We start from the raw sequence: 27,418 nt of genomic DNA on the forward strand, positions 1-27,418 counted from the left end.
TTGTAACATAATGCAGCACTGTGAAGTGATGTAGAATAGTGAATAGATTATAAAGTCAAGAAGTTACAAGTTCAAGTCTAGTGTCTGACACATACTAGCTATTTGACCCTGAGCAAGTCACTTAAATTCTCTGTACTCTGTACAGATTTCTAAGACTATAAAATACATTAAAAAGATCAACCTGGATTGATTCACCTGGAAAAGGCCTTATAGCAAACAATGAAATCAGAAGTCCAGTCATATAGTTTTTCAAATCACTTTCAAATGAATTACCTCAGTTGATAAAAGAGAAGTAGGTCAGGTATCATTATCACCATGTTTACACAAGAGAAAACTGAAACAGTGAGGTTACATGATTTATGCAGGATAGCACAGTTATTTAGTAGCATCTCTGGATTAAACTAGAACTGTTCTATTATAATTTTATTTATTTTGTTAAACATTCCCCAATTTTATTTTAATCTGACTCAAGGCTATACCTGGAAATTTTGAAGAGGAAGGACTGTGGCTTGCTGGCCTTGTGATTGACACTTCTCATATACAGGACATCATTGAGGATTATTATAAAGTAAAAAATGAAGCAGTCCCTGCTTTCAGGGAGCTGCCTTTCTACTGGACTTCTAATCTAGTTCTTTCTAACACATCTCAAGAGACTGAAGTAAATCAGGCAGAAATTTGTTATTGTTATCTATCTATAAGATTTATGAGAAACATAATCTTTATGTTAATGTCAATTAAAAACCTTACTAGGAAGATATTGCCAAGAGACCAAAATTTTTGTTTTCCAGGCATTTTTAGTCATGTCCCACTCTTTGTGACCAAATTTGAGTTTTCCTGGCAAAGATACTGGAGTGATTCTCCATATAATTTTACAGATGATAAAACTGAGGCAAACAGGGTTAAGTGATTTGCCCAGAGACAGAGAAATAGTTAAGTTCAAATCCTTTATCTGTTAACCTCTGGGACCTTGGTCAGCTCACTTCACATCATTCCTGCTCCATATCTAAATCCTAGGATCATGAAAAACTTCAGTAAAATCTAAATATAATAAGGTGAACTCATTTTTAATAAGGTAAAAGAAGATAGGATTGCAAATCATAATAATAAAAAATCACATGACGACTGTCAAAGTAGAGAGTACAAAGTTTGACAGGATGGCCCTAGGTCTAATGTTTTGACAGCAACTACTTTGCAGAGTTGATGGAGAATTAGTAGTTTATTTGAGCATTTTCTTGGGAGTCTTCAAAAAGAATGGAAGTTATTCTGAATAATTGGACACTCATATCCTCAGGGAAATATGAAGCAGATCAGCCCAAGATTTTATCCTTTTTTATCAAATAAATCTAACTACCATTTCTGTACACAAATGGCTAGAGAAGAGGCTGATGAAATTGGCATTTCTTTGGCTTATAGCAGGAAACAGCAACGATCATTCTGTGCCAAAACTCAGATGGCTGCTAATAATCAAGGCAGTAGTGACAATGAAAGGAGATATGCCACTGAGGGGAATATTATGATAATCATCTAATAAGAAAACCATTCATTGAAGTCTGATGATTGGAAGTGGTTTGTCAGTTTAAAGAGTAAAATAAAATGACATTAAGTCCTTGGATAGTTAGTCTAACCAGTGACTTTTTCATCATCATGCATTACAGACTTTTACCACTTTGCATATTCAGAATTGAAAAAATTCTAAGGGATTAAGAAAGCATCTATTGGGAAAATTAAAGGTACTACACTAGACTATCCTTCAGGGAGGAAATGATTTTAACAGATGGAGACACACAAATAATATAACTATAAAATAATGACTTGTCACTTGTGGCATCCACCTCCTTATTTTGAATTCATACCCAAATACAAACATAATTGGTGCTTCTTCATCCTTCTGACTTTCAAATGTGGATTTTTCCCTGATTTCATTCTTTGGCCCTCTTATTCTCTCCATATATAATTTCCTTGGATTTTTATTGCATTTGTACAACTCCAGGTATCATATCTACGCATATTCCTCCTAAATCTCTCTATTGCTAGCTCTAACTTCTCAACTCCTTCCTAGTTTCATATCCTGAACAAAGTATTAGATATTTCCACTAAGAAGTGTTGTCACTGAGTACATCTGGCAATCCTTTAATAAATATTTTTGTGTATTTAAATTGTGCATTGTAGCAATCAATAGAAAATTCTTGATAAATGCATGTTGATTGATTGGCTGTTTGCAAGGCACTGTACTGGGGACATCTGGATGGATAAAAATGTCCCTGTCTCCTATAAACTTGCAATCTATTTGAGGGGAGAAGAAACAAATATTCCCAATTTTAGACAGTATGTTAGTGGTGCCATAAGAGTATTACAAAGACCCATTTATTAATGAATGGTTTCCTCATGTCTTCATTTCTCTATTGTTTTTTATAGTCATTACCCTCCCTAAACCAGATATAGAATTGAACATGTGCTAGAAAAAGAAATGGCCTGACAATCAAGGTATTTCACCAGCTACATTGTTTTGAGTAAGGCATCAAGCCTCTAAAGTCTTACTTTCCATCTATGTAAAATGAAAGAAAAAAAGAGAATGAAACCTATAGGGCTAAAATTCTGTGATTCTAACTTCAAAATGATAGTGATCACTCTTTTAATGGGATATGACTGATAGGCCAAGTGTTTGATCAATAGCATTTTCAACACTGCAAACATAAAAATCATCCATAGGTTGGCATCCATAAATCTATATTTGCAAATTTGTAAATAATCAAACTTCTAAATGATGTAATATCCAAGGTACAAAAACTAGGTAGGATTCAGCAAATTACTAAGACACAATTTTTAAAAATGTAATCTATGAAGAAGAGATACGAAAGTGTGAATTATATGTAGCTATACAGAATTATAGCTCAAAGCCTCTTTAGAGACCATCCAATTCAACTCTTTTGTATTTTGAAATGAAGAAAGTGAAGCTAAGACAAGTTAAGTGTCTTTTCAAGAGTCATTCAGCTAGTAAGTGTCTAAAACAGGAATCTAGCTGAAGTCTCCCTATTTCCAAGTCCCAAACTTTATACACTGCCTCCCCTAGCTGCTATATATAAAAGTATGAAACCTGGAAGAACCATAATTAGCAATTTTGCTAACCAAGGCAAACACACCAAAGTATGTCCTAATGTTAAATCTTAGAGTTCAACTGAAATGAGATCAGAAAGAGACTCTAGGACTGTGTCAGTGAATCTATGGCTTGCATGTCAGAGTGTACTGGAGGGGGCTGCTCCCTCTCCCCTCTCCATGTGCACCTGAGGACATTTTTTACATCACCTACCCCTCTGCCCAGCAGCTCAATGGGAGTGCTTCCTCCTGCCCCTTTCTAAGGTAAGATGGGGAGCTCACATGTGGCGTGAGTTTTGCAGTTTGGATACTTGGTCTCTAAAGTCTCTAAAAGGTTTCCCATCACTGCTGTAGGACATACGGTCCTTCGTCTGTTGGGGGAAAGATATTCTAACATAATTTTGTTTCTTGCTATTATGATTTAATCAATTATCAATTAGAAAGCAAATAGAAAATGCAATTGGTCTAGACATACATAAAATGAAGCTCAGATTCAAGGTGAATGGAATGGTCCAGAAATTCTAAGAGTTAGGTCTATGGCAAACCACAAGAGTCTCAGGAAATATCAATGATCAAAAGACAATTCAGGGGATCTGCAGAGCATAGAGGAGTGGTAAGCCTAGAGGGTGTTACGTTGCACTAATAGGGCAGATGGAGGTTCTACATCTCACCAGAAAGAAGATAGTTGGTGACCCCTATCTCCTCATTGTCCATTTGTAGTTTTAATGCCTAGAATTTCATATTGAATTACTATCTTTATTTTAAATTTTTCACTTTTCAATTTCTTTTCTTCTGGTCAACAACAAACTCAACTGTTTTGAGTTGCTTTTCCTTCTAAATTCTTACTTTTCATGCAAAAATAAAACAACTAAGATTGTATGATCCAATTTCCCATCTGTACCAGGCTCCTGCATAGAGAATGAGTTGACAAGGGAAATTATAACATGGATTCCTGGTTAGTGTCCCTTTTCAGACAGCTGTGACCTGTTCTTTAGCTATAATGCTGCTAGCAAAAGGATGGTTTGTGGTATGATGGGAAATTAACATATGTTTCCAAATCATTTCATTGATCAAAGCAGTATCTTGCCAAAGTCTGCTTTTTAATAGTTATTTTCTCTAGCTCTGTGAAATGCTACATTTGTTGCCAGCATGGAAACAGGCAAGAAGAAACCTCATTGCTACTCAAAATAACAACACTTAGCACTTAAATCCAGAAACACTCAGCAAATGGTATCTAATTAATTCACACCATATCCCATTGAGGTGGGAGGCTTGCATATTCCAGCAAGACAAGAAAAAGGGTTAGAAGTGAGGACAGGAAAAGAACAAAGGAAGAGAATAAATCTGGCAGAAATATAAACTAATTTTCCAGATATGAAATGAGAAGGAATGGAGAATTGCCAAGAAGGAAGAAAAATGAAAGAAATTATATGGAGCAGCTTCTCACAGGAAGAAAAATTAGGGATCTGATCATCAAAGAAAGGTTAGGAAATAGATTCTCAGCTGGCCCAGCAGCAAAAGGATCTGACACTTCTGGTTTTCACCATTAACGGAGAGGAGAAAGAGCACTTACATAGCACCTACTATGTGCCAGACACTGTGCTATGAGGTTTGTTTGTTTGTTTTTTACAAACATCAAGGCACAGAGAAGGCAGAAACAACATGAAGACGACTAGGAATAGCCAATCAAACATGAAATGCTGCTATTTAGGCTTTGTATAAATAGAATTATTTTGCCACGACTATGATCTCTATAACATCAGTGCCTTGAAACATTTGAAAACAGAAAAATAAGTGACAAAAAGGGTAAAACTTTTGTTGATTCCCTGGGTCATTGCCCCCAATTAGAAATGATTTTCACTGAGTTTTTAACTAAGAACACTTCAACTCAGAAAAGCAGAGGACAAAATGTGCTGGATTTGAAAACAGAAAGACCTGGGTTCAAATTCCACACTCTGATCTTTCATAGCTTTGTGAGTCTAGGCAAATCACTAATTTCTCTGTACATTGGATTTCTTATCTGCAAAAAGAGGTAATGGAATAGATAGTACCCAGCTGTAAGTCAATGATCCTATGCCTCGGTGTAAGAATCTTGAGGGGAAGAGAGTTTGCTACTTATCAGAGAACCTAACAGTAGGGTTTTATGCCTTCACTACCATGGGGTCAGGTAGGTGTACACAGTGGATAGAACATTGATCTGGGAGTTAGGAAGACTTCAGTTCAAATGCAGCATTCAACACTTATCTTCTGTGTGACCAGGGGCAAGTTATTTAACCCCTGGTTATCTCAATTTCCTGATCTGCATAATGGAGATAATGTTAGCACCTACCTCACAGTGTTGTTGTGAGGCCAAAATGAGATAATATTTGGATTTTTGTTTGTTTTTATATTTTTATTTTTTTAATTTAAAAGTTTTATTTAATTAATTTAGAATATTTTCCCATAGTTACATGATTCTTGTTCTTTCCCTCCCCTCCCCTCACCCCCATAACCAATGAGCAATTTCACTAGGTTTTTACATGTGTCATTGATCAAGGCCTGTGAATCTTGAAATTTCTCAGACTTGTGAATGTTAAAAATTTCCCCATCGGGGAAATTTTCAATTGGAACAATTCCCTACTGGGAACATTCCACATTTGGATGTGAGAACTTTACTTGGATCAGAAATGGGAGGACCTCTACTCCACCCATACTTAGGACTGCTTTAGGGGAAAAAACTCCTTGCTAAACAATGAAAGTACTTGGGCCCATGCTTATGATGAGGCAAGGAGTTCTTTAAGCCATGCCTATTTTTAGAATTAATACAATGGGGTGCTAAGTACCTATTAAAGGTCAGGCAACTTGTAAACTTGCCAGGAGAAAAGAGGTGAAAACTTATTCAGAAGTTTTCTCCGGTTCAAACTTACTAAAGGGATTAGTCAACCCAGCAGTGTTTTTTCTGATTCAAATTTACTAAAGGGATTAGTCGACCCAGCAGTGTTTTTAGAATAGGCTGTCCTTTGGAAAATGTCTACTGTGATTGGTAGATGTAAGGACTTAGGGGAGGTGACATAGGAGAAAACCCCCTATATAAGAAAAAGCAGAATCGCTTGAAAGGGATCTCTTGAGAAGAATACTTTTGGAGAATCTCTTGAGAGAGGCTCTGGAGAAGGGAAGCTCTTGGAGGACAATCTCTAAGGAAGTCTCTCTGGAGCTCCTCTGAGGGGATTCTGTCCCTCTGGAGGCTCTTGAGAGAGGCCCTTTGAAACAGTCTCTGGCTGGAAGGCTCTTTGAGGAGGACTCTGGCTGGAACTCTCTCTGAGGAGACTCTGTCACTAGAATCCTTGCTTAGAAAGACCTTGTGGTGGGTGATAAAAGACTGACTGACTTATCTCTCTCTCTTAAGCCTCAGGTCTAGGCCATGTTGGCTTAAGGCCTTTCATACTTATTTCCTTTTTCTCTCTTTCTCTCTTTTCTTTAATTCCTCATCATATTATTAATTAAATTCTCTATAAAACCCAGTTGACTTGGGTATATTCATAATTGGGAATATTTCCCTGGCGACCACCTTATATTTGATTTAAAAACAAGACACTGTAGTGAAACATATTTTCTGCAGTCAAAATTTACTCACCCACTCATATCTATCACAATTTATATCTTCAACTATTTTACTCACTACAGTTTATAACCTTCAACCATTATATCTACTACAATTTATGACCCCAACTCTTTTAACTGCCTCAATTTATGGCTTCACTATTTTAATTATAACAGTTTATGGCAAGAAACTATTTTAAATACGAAAGGCCCATTTCCATATTATTAATATTTTCATTAGGGTGATCGCTTAGAGTCTACATCCCCAATCATAACCCCATTAATCCATGTGATCAAGAAGTTGTTTTTCTTCTGTGTTTCTACTCCCAGAGTTATTCCTCTGTATGTGGATAGCTTCTTTCTCATAAATCTCTCAGAATTATACTTGATCATTGCATTGCTGCTAGTAGATAAGTCCATTACATTCAATTGTACCACAGTGTATCAGTTTCTGTGTACAATGTTCTCCTGGTTCTGCTCCTCTCTCTCTGCATCACTTCCTGGAGGTCGTTCCAGTTCACATGGAATTCCTCCAGTTCATTATTCCTTTCAGCACAATAGTATTCCACCAAACAAGATAATATTTGCAAAGTACTTAGCACAAAAGGATCATAGCAGGCATTTAATAAATGCTTATCCCCTTCCATAAGTTCTTCCCTCTCAGCATCAGTGTTAGCTGTTCTCCTAGAATTCTGTGGCATTCTTAACAACTTATCTTTTACATTGGAGTATATTTAACTAGAGTGTACTTATCATCTATTCAAAGACAGGTCTTCCCCACTGATGACTGGAAGATGAGTAAATGAAGCCCAATTCAGTCCTCAATAACTGACTAGATCCCAAAAAGCAGGTCTCTTGTTATCTGGCCTCCTGCTATTGCTTTTAGGTTCTGTCTAATACCAGAAGCTCAGAGACTCTCCTTCCACAAGGTTCCATAGTTGACATTTAGTTCAAGGAATGATAATCAAATGAACTTTGAAGCTAAGATAATGGTTGCTGTTGCTACTTGGAGCATAGCAGTAGGTAGCAAAACTACCTACTGATCTGCTAACAAATTCTCTCTTAAACTCAGTAGCCCCATGATTTGGAGTCAAAGATTACCTTGGTGACAATTCCCTTCTCATACTACTTCCTGATTCTTGCCTATCTACTTTAGCCCTATCCTTCCCATGTCCTAATCCATCTCCATCCTGTCCTTCCAGGGTACGCTTTAGGAACCCCTTTCCACTGTAAAATACCATTCATATTAAACTTACTCCTCCAGTATTTCTCATCTCCTCTTAATCATAGAAGCCTGACTCCTTTCAGAAGACACAGCATACCTGATCATCCTCTTCAGTGCTGGATACATCTTGTTTTGTGTTTCCCTCCATACTGGATCAGAAGGAGAAAGTATACTCTTTACTTTTCACTTGTGTCTCTTTCATTAATATAGTTTAGTCATTTTTCAGTCATGTCCTAATCTTCCTGAGCCCATTTGAGGCTTTCTTGGCACCAATACTAGAGTGGTTTGCCATTTCCTTCTCCAGCTCATTTATAGATGAGGAAACTAAGTCAAAGAGGGCTAAGTGACTTGTCCAGGGTAACACTACTAGAAAGTATGAGACCAGACTTGAACTCAGGGAGATGTCTTCCTAACTTCAGGCCCAATACTCAATCCACTATACCATCTAACTGCTCCTTCCGCTATTTCTAGGCCCTTCTATTATCACCCTCACTCAACAACTTCTCCTCTGGCATCCACTACATTTTAATATACACATACAGATACATAATGGAAAAATATGACATAGATATAGGTAAACATATATGAAATTGCATGAATATAAATGTGTGTATATTAATATATTCTGGTGACTATTATCTTCCTCCCCCTAGATTATCTTCTCTCTTCTCAGAGTTCAGTAGTAGGTTCAACTAAATTCTTAGGAATTTAAGCATTTACACTAATGTCCCCTCCTGGCATATCAATCACATTAATTCCTATGACGTGTACCTCCTCTCAACATAAGCTACATATGACAATACTTAACACCCTGAATCCCATCGTCACTGACAAGGATTTCACCTCTGTTATTCAGTTGACAGAAGTCCCTCTGTTTTCTACTTTCTTGCTTTATCCTGACATGGAGTTTACCCCGGATTCTTGAAGGTTAAGTCAGGGAAGCATAAGGTGCTACCAAATTGCAAAGCCTTTGGAAGAGGCTTGCCAATGGATTTCCATATCTATTCCCTGAGGACTATCCTAGCCAAAATCATATAGGTCTATCATCACATTACCCTTAGGGCAGGAGTTGTTAGCCTTTTTGTGTGTCATGGTGACCTTTTGAAGTCTTGCAAAACCAGTGAACTTTTTTGAAAGTTTTTAAATGCATAAGTTTACAAAGGAAATCTTGGAATATAATTATCAAAATTGTTTTTAAATTCTCAGACCCCAGGTTAAGAATTCTTACCTTAGACTACTGAATTTTTAGTACATTCCAATTCTCAAAGACCCTCAACTAAGACATAGTAGGACAGAAATTCTTCACCTTACTTCCTCCATGAATTTTTCTTTGGTGTAACTGGTATGTGTCTTCTTTCACAACATGATGGACATGTGTGTTGTATGATAACACAAGTACAATCTATATCATATTATCCTACTATCTTGGGAGAGGGAAAGGGGAAGGGATAGGAGGGAGGGACAGCATGTTAGAAACCAATGATTAAGAATTGTATGGGTGGTCAGTGATGCAATGTTGATGGAACTGAAAATTGATCCAATCAATTTGGAAAGCAATTTGGAATTATTGTCAGAGTTATAAAACTGTATCTACCTTTGGAGCAACAATGGATAGGTCTGTTTCCCCAGTAGATAAGGAGGGAAAGAAAAGAACCTGTATGTTCCAAAATATTTATAGCAGCTCTCTTTGTGGTGAAAAAGAATTGGAAATCGAGGGGATTTCCATCAATTGGAAATGGCTGAACACATTGTGGTATATTATTATGATGGAATACTACTGTACCCTAAGAAATGATAAGCAGGTTAATTTCAGAAAATCTTGGGGAAACCTACTTGAAATAATGAAGAGCAAAATGAGTAGAACCAAGAGAACTTCATATACCATTACATAATTAAAATTTGAATAATAACTGATGAATAAACTGATAAATAGAAACGTGACAGATATAATTTTATATACATATCTTTTTGTCAGGTAAGGAAATTGTAGGTTGTCAAGTCCAACTTCCCTCATTTCACAGATAAGGAAACTGAGGACTAGATATTTTCTAGGATCATGCAGGTCATAAGTATCAAAGCTAGTTATGAAGTCAGGTTTTCCTGACTCCAAGTACTCCAGTACTCAGCTTACTCCTCTATACTGTCTCCTTTTATATCTAACACTACTTTCCTAACAATCAGATATGACTTTCTAAAGAAGAGCTGCCTTGGAGGGAGTGAGCATCCATTGCTAAAAATATTCAAGCCAAGCTGGGGTGATCCCTGCTGCAGATAGTAAAGAGAGGACTTGTGCTTTAGTTAGGATGAAGACTGATTTTAAGATTATACCATTCCATGTACCCATTGCATGTTATTATAAATTTCATATTGTGGAAGAGGCATGAAGGAAGAGAGAATGTTCATGCATGCAAGACAGAAAGCTGGAGACATCATCTGTCAATCAAGGTGAACATTCCAAATAGAATGTTCCCAGGAAAGCCTAGCCAGGAGATGAACTGAGAGACTTCCTTGGCTTCTGACCAAGAGAGAGACTGGCTTCTTCTGACCTAGGCTGAGGCTTTGGTGTGGCTGATGTTGGTAACTGACTGTTATATACTGGGCTGATTAGAAGAAGACAGAAGAAAATCAATTGTCTTTTATAACTCCCTGACAGACTTTTGTGTCATAGCTGTGACAGGACTGATAGTTCCCAAAATCCTCCTACCCTCATTATAGACTAGGGATAACCTCATCCCTCTCACCTCATCTTCCATCCTGTCCTATCTTCCCCAATAAATCTCCTTACTTGAGAAAGAGAGAAAAAGTATCTTCTCTAAACCTCACATTTCACCTTTGAGTTACATAGAAAGGTGGCTAACTAATGGGGGGGGGGGAAGGAAGCAGGAAAGAGAGGGTGGAAACCTGAGGGGTGAAGGGAGAAGGGTAGGAAAAATATTAATCAATTAACCATCTAGGGAATTGACATTCTTCAAGTATTCCCCTAGTATATCTCTCTCTATTACAACTAGGCACCTTGAGGTTTCCCCTAGTAGTAATGTCTCCCTATTAAAACTAGGCATTCTCAGGTTTCCCCTAGTAGCTCTCTAGTCACACCAGAGTCACACATCTATTTACTACAACTTGACAAACACCAGTATCATTTTAATAGAATTTCTAATACAATGTGTAGAATAAAAAAAAATATTACCCAGTGGTGGCCAGTTTAAGATGCAAGGCATTGCAGCCTGTGATTACAAATATGTCCGCTGAGACTCATATTTTCCATTCTGAACTGTCCAGATAAGGAATGGTGACCAAGTATATCCTAAGACTCAGTGAACAGGTTAGAATAGGAAGGAAGGAATAAGATTTGTCACCTTTTGAAATGCCTTCCAGTTCTCTCCTTGAATTAAGCCTAGCCAAGAGAGCTCCTAGGACTGTTTTGGTGAACCTATGGCATGCATGCTGGGGGGGATGCTCCTTTCCACCTCTCCATCAGTGCCTGAGGACATTTCTCACATCACCTGTCCCTCTGCCCAGCAGCTCATGGGGAACACTTCCTCCATCCCCTGCCTGGAATAAGGTATAAGAGTTGCAATTTGGGCACTCAGTCTCTAAAAGGATTGTCATCATTGCCCTAGGATATTTTTGTCCCTGATAGTCTCAGAACTTAAGTCAAAAACAATTTTAGTCATTCTGGGTTAACAGATCTTATTTATCACTTCCTAAACTATGTGATAGTAATCTTCCGTGAGTAATGCATTCATTCAAAACCATCCATTACCTTCTTATAAAGAATGTAGTTTGATAGTATTTGTGTTGGCTACCATTTATTTTGTCCCAATTAAATGTTTACCCTTTTTTAAGTTGTTCTTTTTGTGAGGCTGTTAGTATAAGCTTTAATTACCTTCAGAAGTTCATAGACCCATAGATTCAGAGTTAAAAGGGATCTTATATATCAATAAGTCCAATGATTCATTTGTCAGACAAAGAAACTGAGGCCTAGGAACCTACTAAATTTCACAGAGGTAGTAAGTAGCAGAACTCAGTTTTGAAACTCAAGTCCCATGGCTCCAACCTTAGCACTTCAAACTCAGTTCCTCTTAAACAAGAAGTATCAAACATTACCCCCATACTGAACTGGGCAGCAACACTCCCTAGAGAGCCCTAACCATTTAAAAATATTATCAAGAAATTATTTTCTAAAATGAATAAATAATACATGTAAAACCCAGATTGAATTGCTCATCAACTCTGAGAGGGGAAGGGAAGAAGATAGGAAGACAACATGAATCATATAACTGAAAAATATATGTGGAAATTTGTTATTGAAATAAGACAAAGATAAAAAATTAAGAATAAATAAAAATACAATAGAACATAGATAATGTCAAAACATGCTTTTTTAAAGTCAACCAATGAAAACTAGGGATCTTTATGTACTTTTTAGTGGTTCATTTTTCTATTTGAGATTGACATCACTGCCTTAGACCACACCAAATTGTCTCTTCCTTGTTCTGGAACTAGAACTAGACATAAGCAACATTAGGTAAATTACCATTAAATTTCCTCAAATTGGAATCCATTGACGTTCACAAAAATGAACCTAATGAACTAAAACTTCTACATCTCATTCTTTAATATCACTAGTTCCAGATAAAAGCAAAGAAGTAAGCCAGTCATATGAAAGATCAGTTTGGGACTCAGAGAATGGAATATTGACTTTAACTGAGAAAATCACTTGATCTCTATTTTTTTTTATTTCCAGTTTAGAAAGAAAATAATAACTATACTGATTTTGTCTTCAGGGGAAACTAATTGAAATAACTAGAAACTGTTTTTCAACCTAAAATCTTATAAAAAACACTTTAAAACAATAAGCATGTTGATGCTAAGATGTCAAATCCTCATTAACTCATACACTCTCATCTTCTGAGTCAACAGGCAACAAAATATTCTAAGATGGATAATACCATATGAAGCAAATAATCTAAGCTCCCTTAAAACAAAGTTCTTTAAAATGCCTAAAGCCAGAAAAATCAGGGCACAACTAATGTGAGTTCCTGAAACTCCAAAACCTCAACTGATTGCCAATCAGTACCCAACATGTCAGATATTTAGTTGATTAAATCAGGTGCTTCAAACAACCCATATCAAGTTATTGCAGAATCAAAGAAATTAGAGATGAAAATGGCCCATTAAGTCATTCTATGTATGCCTTCCTTCTTCTTCCTACCCAGGTGACTGGAGTCCCCTTTGATGAAATCTGTTTTTTATAAATCACCTTTTCATCCATTTCAGAAGAAAATTTGATAAATAGGGGAATACCTCTGCATTTATTTTCATTGAAAATCCACTGATTAACCTCTTAGCAATGGAATAGCTACTGATTGGAATAAAGCAGGGTGAACAGGCTGATTATAAGAATTCTGGATCTGGTGTTATTAAGCAAATAGTAACTGATTATAAATTAGGACACTAATCTGAATGAAAAATTTATAAGTTTCTTGAAAGTTTTCAGAACCTTTTTATCCTTCAAAAAGTTTCTTTTCAAGTTAATAGCTTGAGTTTCCTTGTCTAGAAGAAGTAACATTTATCTTGGGGATTAAAGGGAATTCAGTTTATGGAATAGACAAAAGTGGTACTGTCATTTTTAAATCTTTTAGAGGATCAGAATTGTATTATAGTTGGGCTGAAGGCCATTGCAAAAATACCAGAACAAAGAATAAGTACAGCAGAAGGCAAAGAGTAAAAGGTTTTATGTGGGAAGTAATGAAAGCTTCTAAACAGAAAACTATTCAGCACTTCAGAATTTTCAAACAGGTCTGAGGAAAATCAGACTGGACACCACATAATTAATTTCAAGGTTGAATTGGCTCTAATATAATATTTGCTATAATTTTTGAGGCAATCAAATTCAGAGAGATTAAAGAATACATGAATCTGCTAAACAATAAACAATTATTTTTTTAATAATTACTACCCAGTGGATACTTGGAATAAGACTAAGACTATACATTTCTTTTTTTTTTTTTTTTTTTTTTTTTTTTTTTTTTTTTAAACCCTTACCTTCCGTCTTGGAGTCAATACTGTGTATTGGCTCCAAGGCAGAAGAGTGGTAAGGGCTAGGCAATGGAGGTCAAGTGACTTGCCCAGGGTCACACAGCTGGGAAGTGTCTGAGGCCAGATTTGAACCTAGGACCTCCCGTCTCTAGGGCTAGCTCTCAATCCACTGAGCTACCCAGCTGCCCCCTATACATTTCTTAATCAAGGTAAGAGAGAGAAAAAGATCTTCCAGAAGGAAGAGGTTTATGGGGATTAATTCTTTTTAAATCACTAAATTCAAATTATTTTTTCAAGTATACAAGACATCAATAACAAAAATAGACACTGTGCAAATAAGTGCTATTATAATTTCACTAAGTTAACCTATAAACCAAACTATTTTCAATTACTAATAGCATGTCTACAGGGCAGGAGCTAGAGAGAAATCATGATTCCCTTTGGATCAACTTAAGGATGGTATGATGGATGCATAGGTTTTGCCATTGCCCTCTTCAAGTGGGCAAAAGAAATGTCAAAACAGAGCACTGAAAAAATATGATATCATTTCCACACTCCCTCAGACTCAGAAAAAAATCCATTCATTTTTGAGGTATAGTAGAAGGATTTGAGAAGAGATTTTGCAGATCCAGTATCTCTACCACTCTTGTTCATCAAATAATTTGCTCTATTCTCCACTTAATTTTGCCTGTTTAAACACAAACTTAAGCAGATTAATTCATTATTATTACATTCAAATCATATTCTATCAGGCTAATAATTACAATCAAAATAGAAGAAATTAAAGAAAATTTATTTCACTTCAATATACAATTCTCAGGTTAGAACTACTCTAGACACCAAATCTAAATGGGTTATTCAATGAAGATAGGTCACAAGATTTAATTGCATTGAAATCTAATTATTGCAAAAGGGCAAATTTAGATTGAATTTGGGTTCAGAAAGAAAGGCAAAAAGATTATTTCATTCATTATGCTAACAAATACAACCAGACAAATAAAGAAAAGGGCAATAGGAGAAAGGATTTCTTTGTTCTTCAGAAAGGTTGGGATTCTACTACTTAGCTGGGCTATTTATAAAAGGATAATTATAAATACTTTTAAAGGCAATGCAATTTGACATTTAAATGAATCAAACTGGGCCTAATGGATACTATCATTTCAGCATTGATTAGCAAATTGTATTACAGTTCTAACTTTTCCTGTTGTATTTTACAATGGATTGCATCCTCCTCCCTTTGCTATGAGATTCCCTTTACTAGTCCTTCAAGTCTTGACCTGTATTTCACTGTCCTCCCCCTTCTCCAGCATTCTTTGTAGTAATAGTAAATTAGCATCACTTAGATAGATAGTTTGTAGTTCTCTAAATACACTGTGTATGTCAACTTGTTCTGCATTTCTAGATTAAAAACTCAGTGGGGTGGGGGAGGGAATCATACTTCTTTATCATTTAAAGTGCTGAAGGAAGTTTCCTGCCCTGGATTAGGCAATTAGGCATTTATTAAATATTTCTGAATTACTCAGTGTGCCATTTTGAGAATTGTGTCTGCATCAACTGGAATTCAAACCCAGTGTCCTAACTTCCTAAGTAGGATTTATCTTATATTATTAGATCTCCTCTAGGATTCCCAGGCACAAACTTCTTATGTTAAAATAACTTCTGAGAACAAATTTCTTACTCCTAAAGGAAGTCATTCTTCCAGAACCTTAGGAAGGTCTTTTCTGAAATGGCTCAAATGTATGCTTTCTATTACAGCACATGTACACTCAACCCCAGTGGAATGAAAGGAACACATGAAATGGGGAAAAGGAGTAAGTATCTACCATGGGTAATCATGTACTGGTGACTTCTGAAATGAAATTTACGTGTCTTCCTTAAGATGAAGGAAAGGATGCCATAGTGGTTGGAGAGCTGACCTGGGTTCAGCTCTTTTTCCCACAACACATACTGGCTCTATGTTCTGTGGTAAACCACTTAAACTTTTAATATTCTAAGCAACTCTATGAAAATAAAAAATTAAAGAGGAAATACCAAACTATACTCACAGAGGCAGATTCCTTACCTGGGAGTTTTCTATCAATAAAATCAAAGGTTGAATATCTATCAACTAAAGATGAAATAGATCATTAGACTATAGAGCTCAATAACAAATTAAAAGCATGAAATGAAAGAATTAAAACTTAATATGACAGACCCTCCAAACTCTAAAATTGGCTGATTTCAAGTTATCCGAAAACAAAGTTAAAAAAATCAAGGACAGCAGAGATAATACAATATTGTCAGAAATCATCCAAAATTTGGTGTCAGAATAATTTGGACATTAAGTAAAGCTGGCACTATCCCGTGGGACACTAGGCATTTCCCATCTGGATGGTTTGCAGCTTTTCTAGCTGTTAGAACTTCCAAAGAAATCTTAAAGTAATGGGAAATGCTAAGTATCACAATGACAAGAAGTGTTCACTATGGTTGAAACCACAGAAGCGCATTTGAGGCTTTGCTACTTTTAGGTGCATAGGGATCCTAGGTATAAGTAGTCCCTTTAAACACTTTATTTTAATGTGTTCCCTCGATTTTCTTGAAAATCTGCTAGTACAAAAATACCTATTACCTAGGAAAGGAAGGAAGAAAGAGAACAGGCTCCTACTATGTAAAGCATTTTACAAATATCTCTGATGTTGAGTAGAGATGTTTAACTTGACATGCCTAAATAATAACTGCTATTTGAACTATGTTAGCTGTTAAATTTAGCTTAGCTACATTTTAGCCTAGAACAATCACTTGTTATATGAACTATGTACCCTATATTTAAATTATACTACAGCATTTGAACTATAAATGATAGGTATTTGAATTGTCACAGAGGATCTGAATATCTGAACATAGGATTTCTGTATTCTACTAATTCCATTAGAGAAACTGAAGATGACCTAGGAGGATCACTAGTGACTCATAAATTGAAAACTCTTCAACTTGTTATATAATCAGGAAAGAGTGGATATATCGACCATTGCCTATATTAGGCAAACACTTGGCAGGTGACATTTATCTCATGCTCTGCCCATATTTTTAGTTACTTTAAGCTAAAACACATTTTCAAAGAGGATTAAATTACCTTCCTGTCATCTCATAGGGAAAAGGAAAAGGTACAGCAAGTAGTCTTCCCCCCCCCACCCCCCAAACTTACCAACAATCTCACTTGGTTCTTTATTGTAAAGCTTTTTGTTGCAGTAAAGAAGTCTCAGGAAAGGAAATGAAACCAAGAGAATAAGACAAATTCCAATGAACATGTGTGCTGTGAACCCAGCAAAATCCATTCCCTAAAATTTTAAAAAATGGAAAGAAAAATATTAGACTGAGCTGCACTTTCTACAAAACATCACTCTTCCAGTTACATTTTATAATTGAATGATTATGTCTATATAACCTTAAAACATCTAGTCAAAGACCAATAAGAATCCATCATCTGCCCAGATGTTTTAGATATATAGTAGCAAATATCTTGAGAAATTTCCAAATATTTAACTGAACTTGTCATTTTTCCCAACTATTTCCTATACAACATTATATAAAACATTGGTTAGAAAATTCTTCAGAAAAGAATTATAATTGAAATACTAACAGATTATTCTTAATCCATGTAATTTGCAATAACATGGTCATCACTATATACATATATGGATACAAAACTATGAAAGTTTACCTGTGCATATAGGTACACATTTAACATATGTGTATAAATATGTACACATAATATGCACACATTTATCTACACATTTTTAGTATTTCAAAATATATATGACTTCATGAATGTTGATACCTCTACAAATGAAGGTCACAACATCTCCATGACTTATTAAGTGATCTTTAAATACAGTAGTTGCCTAAAACACTCCATGATGTGGTGACCCCTTCAAAAATGAGTTTGGCTGATCCTTGAACAAAACAAAAATTCACCACTGAAGCCAGACTGGAAGCTTTCTACTTTGCCAGGCAACATGCACATGTCACAGTTGTTTTAAAATTCAGGATTATCTCTATGGCTTAATGAGAGACATTTAAATAGGGCTTTACTGGAAGAAGTTAAATAAGAGAGAGAGACAGAGACAGAAACAGAAAGAGAGAAAGAGAATGAGAGAGCATGAATACTAATAACAGCATTTCATGAAGGGAGCAGCTCAGTAGCCTGGAGACAGGAGGTCCTAAGTACAAATCTGGCTTCAGACACTTCTTATCAGTGTGACCCTGGGCAAGTCACTTAATCCCCATTGTCTAGTCTCTACTAATAGTCACTCTACTGCCTTGGAACCAATACATAGTATTAATTTTAAGATGGTTAGTAAAATTATTTTTTAAGTATGTCATGAATTTTCCAAAGAACTGGATATTAAACATTTACAAGCACACTACTACATAGTGTGCTTCCTTTACACACAATTATAAAATATAAGAAGAATCTTATCTTTCTAAACAGAAGCTACATCAATTATCCAAATCTTTCATCTCCAGAGTCAAATCTCAATACCTTTAAGGGAAAAAAAAAACATTCTAACCAAATGACTAAGGACCCTGGTGGATAGTCTTCCTATTTTTACACATTATCTAGTCATCATTTATGTCTACATGAACATTAAAGAAGCAACCAGGCATGAATTCCAATAGGGAAGAATAATCAAGACACTCATTTCTATAAGTTTCTTACTTCTGTTCCAAATGTTAATAAATCAAAATAAAACTCATTATGGCCATGAGGTTATTTTTAGTAAGAATCTAAATTTTTCTCTTTTAATTCTTTGAAAATGAATCATTTTTTAAAAAAGGAAAATGAATCAATTCAACTTATGATAGAACTATAAACTATAGACAGAACTATAAAAATTCAATGTATGTTTTATATTTCTATAGTGTCTGTATATGGGTATACACAGATATATTTATAGACATAGATATACATTTATATATACATACATATATACATGAATAAATGCACAGATACACAGAGAGATACACAAATATATGTATATATTTGTATAAAAAATGTGTTATGTATATAGGAGAGTATGCATATATCTATCATTCAATTATATTTTTCTGATATAACTTAAGGTGCATAATCTCCAATGTTTGCTTATTCTTTCTTCACTGCTCGATTTTTGTGACTGTCATTTATTGAGAAGAGGCCAAAATAAAGGGTATAAACCTGAGGCATTGTTTTAAGAGATAGGAAACAGGAAGGTAGTAACTTTTCAACCAAAACTCATGCTCTAGAACAGCAAATTTATGGGCACAGATAGATTTAATACCTGCGCAGTACCCCTCTCTTTCTTGTGAGATTTCAGAGTTAGTTATCCATCCTTTCCCTTGAGCTCCCTGTCTATATATTTAGGATTGTATATTACAATCCATGTGGATTTATACATATTACATGTACAACATCTATCTTATAAATATGTAGATAGGAGACTGGTGAACTTCAAGTTCAATATAATTTTGCAATATGGTACAATGATCCCAAAAGCTAGAATGATCTTGGGCTGCTGTAAGAGAGGCATAACTTCTAGGAGTAAGGCAATAGTCCCTCTGCATTCTGCCCTAATTGGAACATATCAGGAATATTCTAATCAATTCAAGATGCCACATTTTAGAATGACATTGGATAGCTGGAGGGTTTCAAGAAAAAGTTAATCAGAATGGCAGAGGGCCTTTAATCCATACCATGTGAATATTTCTCTTTTATTTATTTGTTTATTTTTATAGTAAAACTCCCAATTATCTCCTCTTTCCTTTCTTACTAGCTTTGAGCAAGCTACTTAAGCTCTTTCAGCCTTGGTTTCTCCATATATAAAACAGATATAACAATTTTTGCTTTATAGAATATAGCTCATAATTTTATTGTGAAGAAAACATCCATCCCTTCCATTTTTAGACCTTTTTTCATTCTATTCATACTTCTTAATTTTCCTCCATGCTGTAAAAGATACCAAAGGTCTGCCTTATCTTCTAACCTAAAGTCCTCTTGTCTCCTAGCCCACCGAGTGGGACCAAATTCTTTTGATAGTATTCTCTTTCTCTGTCTCTTTTTATCTGTCTGTCTTTCTCCCTCCCCCTCCTTTGATTTCAATGTAGAAATCCTAGGAAAGATGTAGGAAAAAAAACCACAATTATTATTTCAAGAAGGAAATAATCCAAGCAAATATCATGCACATTTTCATGCTAATTCTTACACTAAGCTTTTTATATAAATATATCTATGGAATTCTTGCTGTTTTCCTACATCTCTCTATAATTTCATAGGCAAAGCCATTTCCAAAATGATCCTATGTCACAAAACCATTCACAATCAAGACTAATATTAGTATAGTTCTTTTACTCAGTCCTTTCCTACTCTTTGTGAATATTGTTATAACTTTCTCTCCATCAAATTCTTTTTGGCTCTACACACTTTTCTTCTCAGTTGGGCACAGAATTATGAACTCAGGTCTTCCTGCCTCCAGTTCTAATCATCTATCCACTGTGCCACCTAGTTGCCTATTATATATAAAAGGGATTATATTTACTTGGCTTTGTCCCAGTTTTTTTGCCCCCAAATTGGAACAAAACCAAATAAATATTTTCTCCTAAAGGCATATATAAAATGGATTATATTTAGGCAGTTTCGTCCCCAAAATTGCAACCCAGAACAACAAATGGACATTGCAAAGAGGAAACTTAAGGTTTGAAATAAGGAACAATTAGAACTTTCCATAAGTGGAATAGACTGTGTTGGAGAAACAGTGGGTACTCCTTCATTGGAGGTCTGTAAGAAGAAGCTGCTAGATGGCTGATAAATGAGAACTTGTTAGACATGTTAGAGTGAGTTCTATCAGGTTTGGGTTGAATTAGCTGGCTTCTGAGGTTCCTTACAATTTCTCTGAATCTGTGAGGATGCTTTCCATTCTATGTCCCCTTCCTTGATGCTTTACTACCTCTGAGTTTTTCCTCATTTCTTTTTTTCTTTCCTTTTGAAAGGGATACTTCAAAGTTGTTTTTTACTTGATAGAATTAATGAACCTGACTTCACCTGCTGTGAAAAGGATAGTTAATAAACAAAGCAGGATGACTTGGAATACACTCTCAACAAGGAGCTTCAAAATCAGGACCAGCAGTTGCCATAAAAACATTTAATATCCCACTAAAGTATTAGTTACAGCTGATGAGGGTTGGTTGGTTGGTTGGCTTTTTTTAAGTAGAAGACCAAAATTAGTCTACTAGAAAATGCATGGTCTTTGGCAGCTAGAGAGCAATTCTCCCCTTTAACCAGACACTAAGGAGAGAATCAAAGAGCAAAAAGGTATAAATTATACCCTGTAAGAGAGTGATTCCTTTTAACTAAAGCATTATGCATTGCAGGATCCCTTTTTAAAAATGCCAATACATAGGGAAGAGGAAAAGACGGGTTTGAAGGACTGTAGGAGGGCGCAGAATGCAAACTGGGCTTTCTGCCCAATTTCCCCCAAGTTCCCCACTCTGATCTTTTAAAGGCTAAGGACTATTGCAAAGCCTAGTATTGATTTTGTTTATTGCTATGTAAATTATATATTTACTATTTATTTTTCCTGTGAATATTTTCAAAATTAATTTCAAAGCTTAAAATAATTTTGAAAGACTTTTCCATCCTACATTAGTCTGTTAATGAACATCCAAAGAATGCACAATAAATATCCCTCTTCTGGGATGCAAATATCTGCCTGCAATCTCATTACACTGTTGATAGCAAGGTCTTATAAATTAATCACTGCTGAAAACACTTTCCCTTGGAATTAATTTGTGACTTCATAGAGATAAGTGTTGTCTTATCTCCTCACTGCTAATGAATAAATGGAAGTAACTCCTATTTATCCACAAAGACCAGACATGATAAAGTTTTCCTGAAAGATAATGTTTAATCCTGAACTTCTATGGGTATCATTTTCAATAAAAGATAAGAATTTTGTCTTCTCTAATCTATAGATCAATGCCTGGAGGTTACAACTCAAAAGGATACTATACTGGCAAAATTCAGTGACATTGGTCAGAGGGCTTATCCAAGGCCCTAACCTCATCATAGGTCTCTATCTCAGAGGGGTCACAAGAAAGAAATTAATTCCAAGGCCACATATCCAAATGCTTTGCCTTTGCCCCATTACCACTAGATTTTAAATCTAGGAAGATTCTACAGCAGTTTGTTAAATGACCTGAAAAGCCATTATGGAATTCAGGAATGGTTTAATATAAAGAATATAAATAGCATGGCTTTCTCCCTCTCCCCTCACACTCTGAATGACATGGTGTATTACACAAGTGCACGTATCAGGTCATTTTCATTATTCCAATTTCAATTTTATGCATTCAAATTCAAGACTCCATAGGCAGCTTTAAAATAGTGTAGGATTAATTCTATTGTCCTCCCAAAACAGACAATGTGCTTGGTATTGCACATTAATACCAATTAGGTACTAGCTTGGGGAAGCATTTTAAAGATAAGTCATAGTATTCTCTTCCATCTTGTGTCAGAATATTATCTGTTATATAGTCATAAAAAGAGGGGGGAAAGAGACAAGATCAATGAATCAAAATCAAGTTGGGAAAGCCATAATGGAATTAGACTGACAGGTCAAGAATCATGTAGCCTTACCTACCACTAAATGAGGTGGAAACCAACATTTTTGGGTATCTACATACATAAACTTACACAACTCATCTTTATTACTTTTTGTCTTCCTTATTTCCTTCCTTTCATCCTTTTTCCCTTCCTTTTTTTCTTTCTCCCTTCTGTTATTCTATGATTATGTGTGTCATAAATTAAACCAGCATGAGAATGACAATTTTTTTTACCAATTACATGCAATAACAAATTTCCACAAAAGTTTTCCTAAGTTATAGGATCCAAATTATTTCCCAACCTTCTTTTCCTCCCTCCTCCTGGAGCTGGCAAGCAATTCAGTGTGACTTGTATTATCATGCAAAACATATTTCCATATTGATCATTTTTGTAAGTTAATAATCTTATAAAACAAAAACACCAAAACAAAACCCAAATAAACAAGTAAAAAATTGTATGCTTTCATTTGCTAGATAACACAATGTAAAACTACTTAACCCCTAAAGCAAATGTCAGCCAATCATTGTTTTACTCTTAAGTTATCCAATAGCAACCAAAAGAAAATGTCAAGGAGGAACTAAGTCTCAAAAAGACACCCCTAAGGGTAGGAAGTATAAGTTGACAACTAAGCTAATATCTGCATTTTTTTGTGGAAATGCAATTATCTTGGTACATACTGTCTTTCTCAGCTCTTGATTGGAAACAATAATCACGTTTGGTGGATCCCCAACAGCAGTGGCAGCTCCTCCAATATTTGTAAAAATCACTTCTGCTATCAGGACATGCCTGGGATCAAGATTGAGCACCTCACATAACCTGGTGAAGAGAAGGGAAATTAAACCACTTGTTTATCCTTTGATTAAATTGCCCTTCAAATTCTGAGAGTCTTCTTCAATCCCAAATAATAAGAACAAACTGCTTACTTTGATAGGGTATAAAACACACACATACCCATACAACCCAAAGAAAGAAAAAATACTAATACAGATAGTCAACAGTAGAAGCCACAGATCTCAGACCATAGCTCTTTTCATCAAATTTACCTATGATTTAGAATCATTTTCTGTACAAATGTGAATAAACCTATTTTCCTGTCTCAAAGGGTGGTAGGAGATCACAAGGAGCAGCGCTTTCACAGACATGCAGGAATTATATTTTTGCAACCAGCGCTTTTATCCATAGAGCAAAGAGCTTATAGTAAGATTGATTTCCTTAAAAGATGGAGGAGTTGGTAACCAGATCTCTCCAGGGCAAACTGCAGCAGCAGCAAAAGCAGCAGTAGCTTCAGTCTTAGGGTCCTAGATTCCTTTTTATGTTGCTTTGTTACCTCTGTATTACTTTGAATCTGGACAGCTCCTAAAGTACATTCCAACCTATTCCTTTTTTTATGGGTATGGAGCATAAGGGCCATTTCTGACTCAGTCTAGTGTTTCACATGCTCCTTTTTCACAGCTGGAGAGGAAATTTAAGTGTGTTTACAACTAACAAATATTGTGCTCTGGGAAATCATAGAATCTTTTATGCCCCCAGAGTGATAGGGAACTGATTCAGCTCTTAATATATATATATATTTGGAAAAGCTAAGGCTTTATTGTCTAGGCATCTGGGTGATACAGTGGAAAGCCTGCAGGACCTGAAGTCAAGACCTGTATTTGAATTCAGTCCCAGACACTTACTTCTTGTGTGACCCTGGGGAAGTCACTTTACCCTGTTTGCCTCAATTTTTTCATTTGTAAAACAAGCTAGAGAAGGAAATGACAAATCACACCAGTGTCTTTGCCAAGAAAATTCCAATTGGGATTATTAAGAGTCAGACTGAAATGACTGAATGATGAAAAAATTTCAAAAAGAGACCTGAAGAGGTCTTGTAGTCTCCCTTCTATCTCCAGTGAATTACTTTGATTTGTCTTTAGGAATATTAAGATCCTTGGCAGGAAACCAAGGATCGTTTCTAGGAATAGTGTGATCCCAGAAGGAAAGGGGTTGTTCTCATTTTGTTTCCTCACCCAACCCTAATTACAGTTTACCAAATCACCAACCTAAGAAGGAATTGGAACAACACCCTAGGAAGAAATGTGCACCATTACCCTTGGAAGAAATCACACACAAAAAAAAAACCTAACAATCAGATAGAAATTACTACTTAGACTTCCAATGATCATGCATTACTTTTAAAAGATATTTTCTTTATTAAAAAAGTGAAGACCAATTGAAGTTTTAAAAAACCACAATCGATGAAAAAAAGTATTTTAAACCTGTCAGATATTTAAAGAACATTAGAGAAATTTTGTGCAAAGCTCCAGGTAGAAATTGGATATAATACATGACACAGTTACACATCTGATATGAGGATAATCTAAAAATATCAAGATTGTACAATCAAAGAAAGGCTTATGGTTCATAAAATTGTTCTTAGGTTTTAAATAGAAGAAAAACAGATTTGTTTACTGATTCTTTAATATCAGAATGAGAGAATAAGTATCTCTTGGCCTTGGAACATCGAGTTCTTAGACAAGCCAAACAAAATGCTACTTTATAGTAGAGGTAAAAAAAATTGATGAAATCTCTTACTTCCAGAGGTGGGATATGCATAAAAGGTGAAAGTCATACAAACTCTTGAAACAAATGTACTATTCATAGGAACTCCATGGTCGAGTTAAAGTGAAGGTGGGAAATTTTTGTGTCTATCCTCATCTTTTAACTGTCAGAAACAGAAGAGTGACCCAGATGCAACCTGATTCAGTCTATTATTTTATATATTCCTCTCTCACAGGTTGGTAGGAAATTTAAGTATGTTTACCTTAACAAATACTGTGCTCTGGGAAGTTATAGAGTGTTTTATGCCTCCAAAGTGATAGGGAACTAAATCTAGCTATTAATCTTTATTATCAGGAAAGTAGAATTTTTTGGTCTATTTCATCTTCACAGTAATGACAGCATGCAATTACATTTGTAAAGTTTTAGACAAGGGACAAGAAGCTTAACAACTAAAGAAAGGGAAAAATCCAGCATGGTAGAAATTCAAATATACACGTATGAAATCCATTTTCTAAGAATAATCATAAAAGTAAGAATTTGACTAATTATGACTATAAAGCTAACTGTGGCCTGGAAAAGCTGAATAAGATCTGGCAATATTCAATGTTCCTGTTATCATCTTAAATAAAAATAAATGTCTCTATAATATATTCCTTTATTAAAAATCTCAGTTTTTAAAGACATGCTGATAACTTTTGGTTCTTTACATGTAAATTACAACACTCTGGCTAGTGTATGTTCTTACCAATGAGAATATTTCCTTCAACTATGCAGATTAAAACCCTTCTCTACCTTGCCGTTTTATCTATTTCCTTTCTGTTTCCTCTATTATGCCTGCTCATGTCAGATGGTTGAGACCTTGGATTAAAAAGAACTTAAACTGTTTTGTTCTTAATCTTTGAATTTGGACCATAACTATACACTAGTGTTGGGTCAGCACTAGACTAACCCAAACAACCATGTAATAGCTATTTATTATATATTGACTTCTCACTGCTTTTTATATGGTAATGCCAAAGAATAAAAATTGCATAAGGTAGCATGCTTGTTGAATTGTCATAGTGGCTTGAGGATGCTTTGTTCACCCAAAGTTCATTGAAATATTGTAGACCTGTCTCTGTTGTTGTATGTTTCTGTGTCTCTCTGTCTTTGTCTGTCTGCTCTGTCTGTCTCTCCCTGTGTCTCTCTATATATCTTTGTCTGTTTCTCAGTCTGTCTGTTTCACTCTGTCTCTTTCTCTCGTAGTTTGTCTGTCTGTCTGTCTCTGTCTCTGTTTCTCTCTGTGTCTGACTGTCACTTTCTTCAAACAAAGACTAGTTTATGCTCTGAAATATTCTCAATAAATTACCAAAATTGCAAAATCATTTAATGGCTCATTCCTGCAATTGAATAAAATCAGGTGAATGTCTTCTCACATGGATTAGAGTCTCTTCTCTCACTCTAACAATTTCAAAGTTTAGAAAAAAACTCCTTGATAATGAATTGGCATGTAATTTAATAGTATCAAGTAACACAATTACAAATAAACATTCAAACAAGATAAAGAGAGCTATCACTTCCTTCCTCAGACTGTATTTGCAGCCAATATGAAGGGGTTTGAACCAAAAGGAGATGCAATTTAAGCCCTAGGTAAATGCTAGGTATTTTCCCAGCACTATGCACTAGGAAAAGCAAGGGCCAGAAAGTTGTTGAATGAATTTCACTCTAACCAGTTGTCACAATAACCAGATGGGCTTAATTTCAGATTCAGGCAACGTCTAATTTTAATCTCTCCTTGCTCTCTCTGAGCCATGTATTCTCATCTTACTTTTTTTTATCTGTTTTCTGTGGCTGACACCCCAAAACTTGGGCATAGACCCTTCCTCATGGGCACTAGAGCCTCAAAAAACATGAATTCTAAACATGAACTGCATGCAGGCTAGCCCCAGCATTCTCTATTATCCCAGAAAGGTCTTCCAAAACCTCTGATCCTCAGAAAATCCTCCAAAGTCTTCCACCATATTTTAAGTAGGTCAAAGTCATTATCATAATCTACTGGCAAAGGTAAAACTGAATCCAGATGTCTAGATTCCTAGTCCTAAATACTTTCCTTTCTACCTTCTTGATCCTAGGGCTTCCTCCATCAATTCAAGAATAAATTCCACATATACTTATTAAGCATCTGCTATGTGGAAGGCAATATGCTATGCCGTAACATGAAGATGGAGAATAGCATAGCTCTTCTTTCCCTGAGAATATGTGCAACTGACAGTATAAACAAAGATAGGCATGCTGTAAAGTGTTATTAATGATAACAGGGACATCAATAAGAGCTCACATTTCCT

The 27,418-nt window shown here is 35.5% G+C and overlaps 1 protein-coding gene across 1 annotated transcript in view; it reads right to left on the reverse strand.

Annotated features, from left to right (window-relative positions):
- OCA2 (OCA2 melanosomal transmembrane protein) overlaps positions 1-27,418 on the reverse strand; it is a 575,033-nt gene that overhangs the window by 397,462 nt on the left and 150,153 nt on the right. Inside the window, exons 13-14 of the mRNA XM_056808519.1 lie at positions 23,234-23,372; positions 17,124-17,256 (exon numbers count right to left, since the gene is read on the reverse strand). Coding sequence (XP_056664497.1) covers positions 17,124-17,256; positions 23,234-23,372 — 272 coding nt within the window. The remainder of the gene's footprint in view (positions 1-17,123; positions 17,257-23,233; positions 23,373-27,418) is intronic.

The sequence above is a fragment of the Monodelphis domestica genome, chromosome 8 (genome assembly GCF_027887165.1).
Source record: "Monodelphis domestica isolate mMonDom1 chromosome 8, mMonDom1.pri, whole genome shotgun sequence".
NCBI classification, from domain to species: Eukaryota; Metazoa; Chordata; class Mammalia; order Didelphimorphia; family Didelphidae; genus Monodelphis; species Monodelphis domestica.